This window comes from Podarcis cretensis, assembly GCF_951804945.1.
Source record: "Podarcis cretensis genome assembly, chromosome: 1".
NCBI classification, from domain to species: Eukaryota; Metazoa; Chordata; class Lepidosauria; order Squamata; family Lacertidae; genus Podarcis; species Podarcis cretensis.
In genome coordinates, this window is record NC_137170.1 from 7,943,529 (window position 1) to 7,958,181 (window position 14,653).

At 44.8% G+C, this 14,653-nt stretch overlaps 1 protein-coding gene across 5 annotated transcripts in view; it reads right to left on the reverse strand.

Annotated features, from left to right (window-relative positions):
* The window catches only part of KTN1 (kinectin 1), a 106,045-nt gene that overhangs the window by 14,897 nt on the left and 76,495 nt on the right, over nucleotides 1-14,653 (reverse strand). For 4 of the 5 annotated variants that reach the window (XM_079983304.1, XM_079983305.1, XM_079983302.1 and 1 more), the window contains 9 exons: nucleotides 14,306-14,343; nucleotides 10,920-11,010; nucleotides 10,748-10,816; nucleotides 10,362-10,399; nucleotides 8,812-8,902; nucleotides 8,655-8,723; nucleotides 8,201-8,238; nucleotides 7,588-7,678; nucleotides 3,886-3,972 (listed from right to left, as the gene is read on the reverse strand). In XM_079983304.1, the coding sequence (XP_079839430.1) occupies nucleotides 3,886-3,972; nucleotides 7,588-7,678; nucleotides 8,201-8,238; nucleotides 8,655-8,723; nucleotides 8,812-8,902; nucleotides 10,362-10,399; nucleotides 10,748-10,816; nucleotides 10,920-11,010; nucleotides 14,306-14,343 (612 nt within the window). The remainder of the gene's footprint in view (nucleotides 1-3,885; nucleotides 3,973-7,587; nucleotides 7,679-8,200; nucleotides 8,239-8,654; nucleotides 8,724-8,811; nucleotides 8,903-10,361; nucleotides 10,400-10,747; nucleotides 10,817-10,919; nucleotides 11,011-14,305; nucleotides 14,344-14,653) is intronic. The other variant, XM_079983306.1, reaches the window with a different exon arrangement.

Genomic DNA, 14,653 nt, shown 5'->3' on the forward strand with positions numbered 1-14,653 from the left:
GACTGCAAATTCTGAAAGGTCCAAGTAATTATGGGATCAGATGCAAAGCATCTAATTTACCTGGCCATTAAGCCATCACAAGAAAACAATGTTCTGTACTGAAGTGGGCATCAAAGTGAGATTTCTTGTGGGTGTGCTTTTCCCATATCCCCATTTTATCCCCTTTCTGTCAACAGGGGATGGAAACTCGGTTCAACATTGTGCAGCAACTAAAACTGCCGTCTGGAAAGCTCACTTTGTAAGTGGAGTTTTTCAACTCCCACTTACATGTCAAACGGAAGGAGTTAGGGCTAGTGCACACATGCATGCACTCCCCTTCATTTCCTATCACTTGAATCTCAGCTGAGTGTGTGAATCATCTCCACTAAAAGAGTTCCTTCCTTTGAGGTGACCCCCAGGTAAGAACTATGAAAAAGTACCGATCTCTGTTGGGAGATTGTACCTTCAGCTGTCCCAAGTCATCAAATGATGGATATGCATGTATGTACTGCCCATTATTCCCTCTGGCTCTTGCATCCTGGTAGAGGATGCAAGGCAGCCATTCTACATTTCTATAACTAAGTATTTTTACAGTGCACTAAGCATACGCCTAGGGGCGTTGGGGCAGGTAGCTAGTTCACTCAAGCATCTCTTGTTGCAACGGACCCTTCACCATTTGCCGTATATGAAGCCCATCTCAGGACATGCTCTTGGGACTTATTTAGTCCAGGGTTCTCAAAGCCTACAGCAGATCCATCTGGCTGCTGGGGTGCTTTCTGCATGTCTGGGAGCACAATAGAGACTAGGGCCCTGCGGGACCTGACATCTTTCCGCAGGGCCTGCAAGACAGAGCTGTTCCACCAGGCCTTTGGTCAGGGCGCAGCCTGACTCCCTCCTCTGGCAACCTGCACAGAATTTTGCTTAATCGGTTGCCATTAATTTGATTTTAATTAATTTTTATAATCAAATATTTTTAGAATGTGTGATTATTTGATTGTTTGATTATTTGATTATTGTTAGCTGCCCTGAGCCCGGCTTCGGCTGGGGAGGGCGGGATATAAATAAAATTTATTATTATTATTATTAATATAGTGCAAAACCCAATCACAAGTGTAATGCATCATCGCCTGGAGATGATCTCAGTTCCCCTTTGCTGATCTAGCTGCTCACAATCAAACTCCCCCCCCCCCAAGAATCAGACCAGGAAGAAATTTTGGCAAACCAGAGATGTCTCCCCCAATGATGGGACTTTAGGAATGGCACAGCCTCTTAAATACAGGAGTTTTAACCCAGGTGTTGGGAACCTGTGGCGCTTCAGATGTTGCTGGACTCTAGCTCCTCTTAACCCTTGACCTTTTGCCATGCCAGGTGGGCAGGGGAGCTCAGAGCCTGGCAATGTCTGGGAGGACCACAGGTTTCCGAGCCCTGATTTAAAGACTTTGGAAAGGTTTGCCCCTTTCAAAAATGCTACGGAACATTCCTCAAGAGGCAATCTCCACCCACACCATGCCTTTTCTCTCCCCAGAATACAGAGCAAAACAGAAACCAATTGATAGAGCTGGGCAGCGTATTCCTCTCACCATCATCGATCCAGCAAACGTGAACGCTCACGGCCTCCAATGATCAAGGCAACAAGGGAATCCCTTCCCCATGACTGCAGACTCCGATATGCCACAAGAGACAGGGCAGAAACCCCCTTTGCTTTATTGCCCTCCTAGTTTCATCAGTAAGAATTTGACCTGCTGTGGAGGTTTAGGTCTGTGGATAAACTTAAGGGGGGGGGGGGGATCCCCGGCAAAAAATCCTCAGTCTTTGAGGCCAGAGTAGAGGAGTCAAAATATATATGTTCTATAAAGTAATGAACTTCATTTTCCCCAAGATTTGCCAGAGGTAAATCTCCACTGCAATTTTCTTTTATTTAAATTTATTTGTTGGGGGAGGGGAAGTTGGGGCTCTTCACAAAAGTTGCTGAGTCAAAGCCTGAAGGAACTCCAATGGAGCAGGCAGATCGTTCAAGCCTGCTGTCGTAGTTCAAACTCCTGGCCCTGTAGTGCATTGCAGCAAACACCAGTGAAAAACCCTTTCTTGAAACACTTCCAGGAAGGAGATTCTACAGCCCCATGCCCCAAAGCAGCTTATTCTTCAGCTAAATGGCTTTCATATCCTATCCAAATTCTGTGTAATTTCAGTAAGTGGGTGATACGATTATATTACGTTTTTTCAGTTAGTTTTTTAAAAATATAAGATATGATTTTTAAAATAAGCTTAAATAGTAGCGCTTCTGTCAGGGAATTGAATTGTCAGTTTGGCTGGGGGGAAAGATTCCATGTGCATAAAGGGCTGCAAATGTAAGGGGCCAGAAGACAGGGGCAGGAGACAGTGGCTATTTTTATTTGTGTAGTTTAAACTACATATCTGTTTCTCTTGAGCATTTTAAAAGATTTCACATTTCTCAGATTTATTATTTAAAAAATCAGATATTTGTAAGTTACTGAACCCTGTGGAGATTTGTCAGGGTAGATTTTAGTTTTTAACCCCCCCCCCAAGTCAACATGCACCTTAAATTGGGACCGAGTGAAGTTTTAACCATAGTGAGAATTAAGATGCAGCAACCTGAATCTGACGAGATTTAAACTGGGAGTCCTAAATCACAAATCAGCACTTAAAATGAAGAATATATGCAAGCTGAAACAGAGTAATAATACCAGCAGACCTTATAATCTGTTCATATAACACCATATAATGGGTTGTATCCCATCACTCTAGTTCTGCTGGTGCAAAGGAACTCTCTCTTTCTAGTCCACCCCAGACCACTGTGAACCCTCAAAAATAGCTCTGGGAGGTTAAGGACCCTCTAGAGTAGATTTTGGGGGTATACAGGGGAAAGAGAGGAAACTGGCACACCATTAGCTGTCTGTGTGTCAATATTTACTCCTTGTAGACCTGATAAGCATTTCCCCCAGTAAGTGTATTTTGTTCATTTATATTAAACACTTAACTTTTCAAATTTAGAATTTTCCCTTAACTTGCCAGATCCGGGTTGCCACATCTAAATTCACACCATAGTCAAAACTTCACACCATAGTCCACATTTGACGCTATTTTGAGATTTAGAATTTTGTTTAACCTATCTATACGTTTCGTTTGTGCTGTTTCCTTTCGTCTGCAAAAATTAAGGTGGGCCAATGCCACTTCACTAGGAGATGCAGTGGCGGTAGCAGGTATCCCAGTTTCGTTGCAATCCCAGCCCGGCTTGAACGCTTCCAAATCTTAGCCATTTCAAGGACTGTGTGCATGAAAAGCAAAAGCAGCCCTTGCTGGCCCGTAAGGAAACACTCCAAAATGCACAGGTGAGACCAATGAAGTGAGAGGGTGTGCAGTTTGTGCTTCATTCTTCTGTCAAAATAAATGGGGAAAGTTTTTAGTTTTTAGTTTTTTTTAAATCGGCTTGAATCATGGCCTACGTGTTTAATTTCAACCTTCTTTTAAGGGCACCGAGTGTGACAGTCCTTACATGATGGACAGGTTTCATTGGGCACAAAAGTGAGAGGATGCTTGGGTGGCCAGCAAGATGCTGGCAGGTGTGATTCCCAACTCCAGGGGGGCGGAGAGAGGGAGAACACAGCCCTATAGCTCTAGCAACTGTTCCAAGCAAAACCAGAGTAGACAGCATGCTCACAAATCAAAAGGGGAGGGGGACATAACATAAAGAGAAGGCTTAAGATGACATGCACAAGCAGAGGTGGAAAGTGCAGTATGAGAGAGAGAGAGAGAAAGAGAGAGCATTCAGAACAGAGTGTATTTAAAATTGCAGTAAAAGCTAAATGCTTCCATTTGATTCTAAAAGGCGGCTGCCGAATCACTTCTAGTTTCAATGCAGTTGTTTCTAGCAGTTAGTATTACAACCTTAGCAGTCTTGTTCCCTTTGTCCTGCAGCAATTTTTCAGTTGAGGCCAATGCTTCCATTGCTTTCCAGTTTTTCTCTCGAAGGTCCTAATCGTTTTTAGAAAGATATGGTTTCAGTTCAGCCAATAATCAAACGGTGTCTTGCTTTCACTTCAGAGAGCGAGAGAGCGCTTGCATTTAAGCGCAGGTTACTGCAAAATGATTTGGGTGGTCAATTAAGATGAGGCACACTAGCAAAAAAAAACCAAGTGTGATGTTAAAAAGGGAAAAAGAATTTGGGGGGATTTTTTCAAAAGCAAAAAAAAAAAAAAAAGGCTAGTTCTTCCCCAATGTCCTGCCATTCTATTTCCTGGCTCTGCCTGCAGCATCACTACTAGGAACCCCCCCCCCCTGACTGCATTTGTGAGGAAGGAGGAGGAGGAGTATTCAAAAGTGAGCAATACACACACACGCACCCTGGGACCAACCAAGCTTTAATTCACCTGCATAACCCAGAAATCAACAGCAATTCAGCGTCACCTGCAGCAGTCCAGGCCATCAGACTAGGCAGGGTGCATAGCTCAGAAACAGAAGGGATCCTTTGCATACAGAAGGGAGTCCGCTACACAGGTCAATTATTACGTTATAAATGCGTTATACAAATGTGACACCAGAGGGCGGTGTGGAGCTGCAATCCGAAGCCAATGGTAAATTGCATTGGGAGCTAATTTTTCCAATAAGGTTTTTATAGCATTTTTTTATATCTGTGTAGATCCAGCCATAGTCTCGGGTTGAATCCCTAGTAGCTTCAATTACAAAAGGACCCACTTGACTGAGAATCTGGAGAGCTCAGCCAGTTAAGGTAAACAGTGCTGGGCTAGGAAGGCCAATGATCTGACTCAATGTGTAGGTAGCGTCCGACGTTCACCCTCCTACCAAATTGCAGGTGGATTCCAAGAGAAGGTGAAAGTCCTGCTCCAATTTGTGCTGCGTTGGCTGGACCCCGAGGCAGATTAGAGGACTAACTTTTCTGTCAGCGTCAAAAACGTTGCATTTTAAAGAGAGCAAACAAAGCAGCTTCTCTCTTAATGAAGCAAGTCAAATCGAATCATTTCTATGCTTTTCTCAGCCATTCTGCTAGAAGGGCTTTACTCCCCCCCGCCATGTTGACTCCTGAAATTAGCAACTGTTGCGGGGAGAGGATCCCTTTTTCTCTGGCATCTGTTGCATTTCACCCACCTGCCCCTGAACCCAGGGCAAGGGCATCTCCTGCTACTCTACGCCGGCTTCTTATAAGAACCCGAGAGCAGTTCTGCTCAACCAGGCCACAGGTACATCAGGTCCAGAATCCTGCTTTCAGAGTGGCCAGCCAGGACCAGGATCCAACAGGGATCTCCCCATGTGAACCCCAGCATATCGCCTCTGAGAGTGGAGGCAGATCTCCACTAGCAACTGTGGTGGAACGAAGGATCTAGTACACCAAGCCTATGAAACTTCTGCTCCACCAAGCTGACTTCAGAACAGGATGGCCCACCAAGGGCTTTATAAACCAAATAATAATAATAATAATAATGATTTATTATTTATACCCCGCCCATCTGGCTGAGTTTCCCCAGCCAGTCTGGGCGGCTCCCAATCAAGTGTTAAAAACAATACAGCTTTAAATATTACAAACTTCCCTAAACAGGGCTGCCTTCAGATGTCTTTTAAATAGAAGATAGCTGCTTATTTCCTTCACATCTGAAGGGAGGGCGTTCCACAGGGCGGGCGCCACTACCGAGAAGGCCCTGTAACCTCTGGTTCCCTGTAACCTCACTTCTCGAAATGAGGGAACCACCAGAAGGCCCTCAGTGCTGGATCTCAGTGTCCGGGCTGAACGATGGGGGTGGAGACGCTCCTTCAGGGTTTTTTTGCTGCCTGCCTAGGACTGCATGATTTTTTTTGGGGGGGGGGGTTTCCTATTGGCACAAGGCAGGCTTCAATGAGAGCCTGGTTTAGCCATGCCTCAACCTAACTGCACTACTCACAACTAGGAATGTGTGCTATGTGTGTATGCGTGTTTAAATTAGCTTGAAGAGGGACATATTTAATATTTTTTAAAGTTATTTTTTATATTTTTTATATTGTGGAGTGGTTGGGCTTAAAGGAAGCTTAGGGACATGAAAAGCATTTCAGGGGTGTGATACGTCAGCTTATTTATTCTCTTTTTTGCAACTGTGCTAATTCACTAGTTTACAATTCTATAAATGCCCATTGTTGAGTTGGAAGGGTCACCTGGTCCAAGCCCCTGCAATGTAGACATGGAGCACTGTAACATGTGCAAAGGGCTTCAACACACAGGCTGGGGGGGCCTGAAGACACCCAGGCTCACCAGCTCAGCTCTTCGGGGAAATCTCAACTCTCACTGATATGAAATAACAAAGAAAATTTGAGATCATGGTTGTAGGAGGAAAAGTGCCCTCTGCAAACGTAACTGTTCGATTCATTTCAGGGTTTCCAAATGCTCCTGGGATAGAGGAAGCAACAGATGGAGCAGACTTCTGGAGACACATGCAGAATAAGCAGCACAAGCCAACACTGCTCTAAACAAATAATGAGTGGACTAGAGGGCTGAAGTGGCCTTTAGTCGCCCAGAGAATATTCATCCGTTTGTTTTGAGGGCTGTGTTCTGCTTCTCGTTTTCTAGCTAAGCCGGTGTCCACTAGAAAACTTCCTAAGAAGTTCTAGCCACTGGAAAAAAAGAGCCTAGGTATAATGTCCATCCTGAATTTAGAGTGGGGGGTATTTTTTGCACAGGTACTGAAGGCTTGAAAGGATAACACAGCTCCCTGAGAAGTTTGGTTCCATGCATCAGTTCTGCTCCCACTCATTCCCAACAAGGGTGCAAAGTGTCTGCAAACACTAATCAAAGACACCCTTCTGTTCCAGTGTGTTGCTGGACCCCATGAATTTTAGGGAGGAGACCCAGAAAGTCTGTTTCTATTTCATTTAGTTATTTGTACTCCACTTGCCAAGGAAAAAAAGCTGGCTGAAAGGGAAGTTCAAAAGGACACAGACAGGCACCACACAATGCCCACCTTAGAAAAGAGTATTTGATTGCCCAGAACATTTCAGCCTTGTTTAAATGAATACACAACGATTTAAAGCAGTGGGGGAGAGCCCGTAGCCACGCCAAATGACGATGGACTTTAGCTCCCATCAGCCCCAGTCACTAACGATCAGGGATGATGGAAGTGGCAGACCAACACCATGTGGAGAGGCACAGGCTCCCCTGCCCAAATTTAAGAAGGAAACCAAGCCAAGCCAAAGGATCTCTGGAACAGGTGAAATGAAGGCACACAACAAGGTGACAAGAGCTTGCTTTCTTGGACTGAGCAAGTACCACCCAAGCTTCTGTAGCTCAGGTTTGCCCACGTTTGGATATGGCCTCCCAAAATCCTTCCCCGTCCTCGTATTCATTACACTCACACATCTAGGCATGCAAAGCTCAGTTCCGGCCTTCTGAGGTTTTGCCCGCATACCAGAGCTCAACTTGCCCCAGTAGGCTGTGTGCAGAAGTCTCTTACCACGCAGAGCAGGATCCGTCTCTGGCTACTGGGAAAGCCAGGCCGCTCTGGCTGTTACAGGAAGGAGAGAGAACACTTCCTGCTCAGTAGCCACATGGCGGGCAAGAAGCACCTTAAAGCAGAGTCAAACTCCCCCAGGGAATTCCAGGCTACTTACGTTGTTCTTTTGCCTCTGTTGCTCCACCGCATGTTTCATGGAGCCCAGCTCCTTCTGGAGGCTGGCGATCTCCCCCTCTTTCCCTGTGATGCTGAATCCATACGAAACAGAAAGCGTCAGAAACACACATTTCATTGAACCCTGAGAATACCCCCTCCGCGCAAGAACATGGCTCCGTGATTCTGCAGGAATTCCCACCTCACCCCACCCCATTTGTCCCCTTCCATGGAAAATATGCCGAGAAAAATGTCAAGGTTCTCCCTTGTGCCATGAAGGCTAGAAGCTTGCAGAGGTTAGAAATGTGAGAGCCTAGGACTCAACTGCACATTACATTTGACGGTGTTTAATGGCAGCCTGGCAGCATATTTAGGAAGAGAAAAAGAACTTCTGATGGGAGAAAAAACAGGAGTGGGGAGGCTATTTAAGCGGGGAAGACCAGCTAGGGAAGAGAACCAAGAACGGAGGATTATCCATTCCATCCAAAGGAAACATATTTGCCTTCACCCGTGAAAAGGGAATATTACAGTTTAATTGGGGTAACAGTATTATTACAGATTGATGTACATTGCTGCTTACTTGCTAAAATGGCTTCTAATTGACTACCAATACTTACAGCTGTAGAAGCTGTTCATTCCTGATGGCCAGAGATTCCTGAAAGAGATCAGGACACCTTATTTAAACAGAAGCAGGTAGGTGCCTGGCAGATGACTGGCTTTTAGCAGTATTAATTATGCAGCAATATGTTGCTTTTGGCTGCAGCATCCAAAAGCTGGTTTGCCACATTGCAACCTGGTTTGCACAATCAGTTCATAGTCCATAGGCAAGGGATATGCACAAGCTGCTGAGCGGGTGCTTGAGCCCCTTTGTCAATACAGGAAAATGTGCCCTCCCTCCCTCAACAGAACACAGGAAGCAGTTACTGCGGGTGATTTAGATCTTACTTCCCTGTAGATTTTGCCTCCTGAACGTTTTCAACCAAAATTATTTAAAATTCTGGCATGTACAAATACAACATAGCATCCCATCTCTCTCTATGTGCACTGCAAATCAGCAATTGGGAGAAATACCTGTTCGCCATTTTCCTGCTTTATTTCCTGAATCTGTGCTCTTAGTAACCGATTCTCCTCCTGTACAACCTGCAAGAGAGGACGATGTGTTAGACATGGCTGCCCATTCATCGCTCTTGTCCCTCTCCTCCTCCTCCTAAGGCCCCTATGCTGTCACCTGCAATTCTTTTCTTTGGTGAGAGACTTCTTTCCCCCTCTCATCTAGTAAGATCTCCATCTTTTGCATTTCTTCTTGCTTCGTTTTCAGTCTGCGGACACAATTTAAAAGTTATTCACATTGCTTTCTCGCAGATCTGCAGTTTATTTACTCCATGTATTGAGGTTGCTTTTGTTATGTGCATCCTAATTCTCTTTACCGAAATGAGCCAAAAGTGGTTCACAGAGCAGGTAACATGCTGGTTTTATGTAAGTTAAGGGAGGATCACAGTATTTACATAACCTCCCAGATTTCTCTACATAAGTGCTCAGATGATAATTCTTGCCAGTCTGTGTTGTGGCAGACATGTGAACTGGCAAGCAGATACTGAATTATTTGACACACTGCCCAAGATAGAATAGTTTTATTCTACATGACGAGGGAGCAAAGTCTGGGCTGAGTTGTATGGAAACAGTTTTGCATGGACATTTCCCCCCCAAGTAACTAATGACTGCTGCTCTTGCTCATCTGCCTGGCAACAAATGATGTGCCAAACTTTCACTGCACATTTGAAGGAGATCAGAGAAAACAGCTCTTTGGGAGGTGTAGAATGCTACTCTAGACAATGCCAAATACTCGTTTTCGACCTTAGAAAAATGTTTTAAGAATAAGTATTGGTACATAGGTTTGAATGAGAATTAAGATTGTATAAAGTAAAAGTGGTGTTTTTTTTTAAAAAAAACCATAAATTAAATTGTTTAAATGAAAATAAGGTTGGAAGGATTTGCAGAAATAACGATTTGAACTAGAATACAAAAATGGGAGGTGTGAGGAGGTCAAGGAAATAAGTTAAGGAGGAAAGTTTTGTAAAGGTTTAATCTGGGGTTTTTTTGTTTTTTAAAGTGAGTGTACTTTTTTCCTCTTTTTTTCCTTGATGTTGTTATATTCTTTGTTTTTTGTATTTTGTATCTTTTCTTCTTTTTTCTTTGTAATTCTCAAATTTTGAATAAATATTATTGGAAAAAAGAAAAAAATAGACAATGCCAAATACTAACTGAAACTTCAAAGGAGCCAGGCAAGGGTGCCTGTTGGCCCCTCTACTATTTAATTTCTACCTAAATAACTTAGTATCTGCACTCAATGACTCAGAATTCCACCCGCCGAAGCTTGCAAATCGGCATATTTCGGTCCTGCTATATGCCAATGATGCGGTAATTCTATCTAGAACCCCCATTGGACTCAAAAGAGCACTAAGAAAGCTCGCAGCATACTGTGAATCTGAATGTCTCAAAATCAACTATCAAAAGACCAAGATACTCGCTTTTTTTTGGGAACTCCAAGGCCATAAATTAGAACAAGTCACAAACTACAAGTATCTAGGAATGGTGGTACAGGCCTCAGGAACCAACAAACAAACAACTAACTGAAATGTGCTCATGAGTGCGCTCTCTCTCTCTCTCTCTCTCTCTCTCACACACACACACACACACACACACCAGGAGTATAGCCATCACACACAGCTGCATGAAAGAGCAAAGTAACTGTGGTAGATGCTCCACTTGTTTACTTACAGAGCCTCAAGGTCCTTGATCGACGAAGAAGCAGAAACCTAACAGGGAAGAAAGGATTTGCTTTCATTGTGGCAGTTCGGCTAACAATGTCATGACCCCTGCCTGGTTATGACTGCTTAGATAGGGCAAGGATAGGAATGCAAGAAGCTGCCTTATACTGAGTCAGACCCTTGATTCATGCAGCTCAGTATCCTGAACACTGACTGCAAGAGGCCCTCCAGGGTTCCAGGTAGTGTCTCTTGTTCCCACCTGAAGATATTGGGGAGTAAAGATATTGGGACCTTTTGAACTCAGCACAGGTACTCTGTCACTTGGGTGTTGCCTTTCCTGGCAAAAGCTTTAGGATGCATTAAACAAACTCTGAAAGCACAGCAAGTAGCCCCCACCTGCTGAGAGTTCAGCTGCTCGAGTTCCTTGACTTTGTTGTTCAAGTGCTGCAGTGTATCCTGTTGTCCCTATGGGCATTTTTAAAAAGGGAGAAAGGACACCAGATCAGGTATGCAAGCTCTGCACTCCTGTAGGCTCCAAGAGAGGGTTCAGCACTTCACAAGACTTTACCTGAAGCCACTCTCCTTTCTTGGCAATCTCACTCTCCTTTTCTCTCAACGACACCTCCATACTTGTCACCTGCTCCTCTTTCCTCTTCAATCTGCAAGAGGAAGCACAAGAGAAGTCAAGTCTCATTTTTTAAAAAATGCAGATTTAACACTGACAAACAATAGTCAAAAGATGTGATGATGATGATAATGATAATGATAATGATAATGATAATGATAATGATAATGATGATGATAATGATAATAATAATAATAATAATAATAATAATAATAATAATAATAATAATTTATTATTTATACCCCGCCCATCTGGCTGGGTCTCCGCAGCCACCCTGGGCGGCTTCCAACAAAGTATTAAAATACAGTGGTCTGTTAAACATTCAAAGCTTCCTTAAACAGGGCTGCCTTCAGATGACTTCTAAAAGTTTGGTAGTTGTTTTTCTCTTTGACATCTGCTGGGAGGGTGTTCCACAGGCCGGGCGCCACTACCAAGAAGGCCCTCTGCCTGGTTCCCTGTAACCTGGCTTCTCACAGTGAGGGATCTGCCAGAAGGCCCTCGGAGCTGGACCTCAGTGTCCGGGCAGAACGATGGGGGTGGAGACGCTCCTTCAGGTATACTGGACCGAGGCCGATTAGAAGCTTTTGGTGTGCCTCCACTGTGTCACTGCGGTGTTGCCTTGAAGCAGGCCAGCATTTATAACCTGGGTCAACGTCTTTTGTTCTGTGTGCCCATAAGAACACAAGAAGAGCCTGCAGGATCAGGCCAGTGGCACATCTAGACCAGCACCCTGTTCTCGGACTGGCCACCGAGATCCCTGCAGGAAACCTGCAAGAACATTTCCCCCTTCTGCAGTTTGTAGCAACTGACACCCAGATGCATTACTGCCTCTGAACTGTGAAGGCACAGCACAGACATAAATCAGGCCCACAGCATGCAGGGGTTCAATGGGTAGAAGCAGAAGTACGACAACAACAAAATTATGTGCCAAAACAGAACTCTTGTGGTTTTAAAGGCCTTGTTGTCTGGCTGGCACTCTCCGCTTTCTTCTTTAGGAACGGGCCAAAATATTCCTGTCCCTGGAAAGCATTTTGAGAGGTAAGCATTTCCTAAGTTCTAACACTAGAACTTGCAGACATCTGGCAAAATTGAATGTTGGACAATTACGGGCAGATAAAACGAAGCACTGCTTCACACAGCACTAAGTTGGAACTATGGAACTCGCTCCCACAGGAGGCAGTGAGGACCACCACCTTAAAGGTAAAGGGACCCCTGACCATTAGGTCCAGTCGTGGCCAACTCTGGAGTTGCGGCGCTCATCTCGCTTTATTGGCCGATGGAGCCGGCGTACAGCTTCCGGGTCATGTGGCCAGCATGACTAAGCCGCTTCTGGTGAACTAGAGCAGCACACGGAAATGCCGTTTACCTTCCCGCCGGAGTGGTACCTATTTATCTACTTGCACATTGACGTGCTTTCAAACTGCTAGGTTGGCAGGAGCAGGGACCGAGCAACGGGAGCTCACCCCGTTGTGGGGATTCGAACCGCTGACCTTCCGATCTGCAAGTCCTAGGCTCTGTGGTTTAACCCACAGCACCACCCGCGTCCCGGACCACCACCTTAGATGACTTTAAAGAAGATGAGGGAAATTTATGGAGGAGGGGGCTATCAAGAGCTACCAGTCATGGCAGCTATGCTCTGCCTCGACAGTTGGAGGCAGAAATGCCCCTGAATGCCAGATACCGGAAACTGCAGGAGGAGGAGGAGAGGCACCGGTGCTCGAATCCTGCTTTGGGGCATCTGCTCAGCCACTGTGAGAACAGGATGCCAGATTAAATGAGCCATCGCCCTGATCCAGCAGGTTCTTCTTATGACCTTATGCAGGGATACGGCTTATTTTATTTGTGCTGCTGGGCATTTTGATTTTATTGGTTTATGCTGAATTGAATTTAGGAGGTTATGCTATGGAATTTTTATGACTCTGTGGATTGTTAGCTAGAATTTCGTTTGTTTTTTTAAAAAAGTGGAAGGGGGTTGTATTCTCCACCACCCCACCCCCCAGTTTTTTACCACTGCTATTTTTTTGCAGCAGCTATCAATTTATTTTTATTTTAAACAGCCCTTTTTGAATGGATTGGGGGGTGGAAATGGTATATCATGACAATTATCAAATTAACTTATTAGAAGAAAATGCTGGCAGACCAACTCAATAAATCTATGAGGCTCGTGGGTGCTGTTTGTTGCTGTTTGTGCTTTGGAACAGTAAGTGCAAAGAAAATGTATAGCCATATGTTGTTTTCTGTTTATTGTGATGCTACTACCAGGGACGCGGGTGGCGTTGTGGGTTAAACCACAGAGCCTAGGACTTGCCGATCAGAAGGTCGGCGGTTCAAATCCCAATGACGGGGTGAGCTCCCGTTGCTCGGTCCCTGCTCCTGCCCACCTAGCAGTTCGAAAGCACGTCAAAGTGGTGGGAAGGTAAACGGCGTTTCCGTGCGCTGCTCTAGTTCGCCAGAAGCGGCTTAGTCATGCTGGCCACATGACCCGGAAGCTGTACGCCGGCTCCATCAGCCAATAAAGTGAGATGAGCGCCGCAACTCCAGAGTCAGCCACGACTGGACCTAATGGTCAGGGGTTCCTTTACCTTTAAGGTGGTGGTCCTCACTGCCTCCTGTGGGAGCGAGTTCCATAGTTCCAACTTAGTGCTGTGTGAAGCACTGCTTCGTTTTAACGGCGTTTCGGTGCGCTGCTCTGGTTCGCCAGAAGCGGCTTAGTCATGCTGGCCACATGACCCGGAAGCTGTACGCCGGCTCCCTCGGCCAATAAAGCAAGATGAGCGCCACAACCCCAGAGTCGGTCACGACTGGACCTAATGGTCAGGGGTCCCTTTACCTTTACTCACTACCCCTTGAAGCTCATACTAATGCACAAAGCTGCAGGATCTTTCGCCAGCTCAGCAACCCAAGATCCTTTTAACTGGAATCGCCAAGGACTCAACAGGATGACTCTCTGCTTATGCAGCACAGACCGCAATCCACATTATCAGAAACCAACTGAAATAGTTAACGGTATTCTGAACCTCTTGATCCAACTCCCTAACTTGGATGCAACATCTCCATGCACTGGCGCTCTTTGTTACAGAAAATGGCAATTTATCTTATGTCAAAATCATCTAAGTGCTTTCCCCTTGCTTTTAAAGTCTTAGCCTTAGATTAACATCAAAGTGCACAATCCAATTCAGAGACTTAAGGCAAGTTAAGGAGTTCTCGGATTCTAGAGCTGTTTGCTCATAAATCAAGATCAGTCACAAAAAGGCACCTGTTGAAAAAAACAACCATTATCATGTTAACAAGGACACCTGCAGTTTTATAAACCAGCAAAAACCACTTACAGATTCTGAAGATCTCTGACTTCTTGGGCGGCTGATATCTACAGAGAGAATACACAACACAGAGTTATTCTGAAAAGAAGCACTAAGTATATGTAAACAGTAATGCCCCTACACCCCTCAAATGTATCAAATTTGAGGATAACAAACCAATGGCCCATTTACCAATAAAGATGCAAAAAGCGAAGCAGCCCCTGAAGAAGAAGAAATGGAAATTTCTAGAAGTAGCTGAAAGGGGTTGACCTCTATGGTCCAATAATCTGCCTATATATTTTCTTTCACATTTCAAATCATTTCCTATTAGGAAAAGCTCGTTTCTGTAAGCCATTTTGAATGCACAAATAGTTTAAA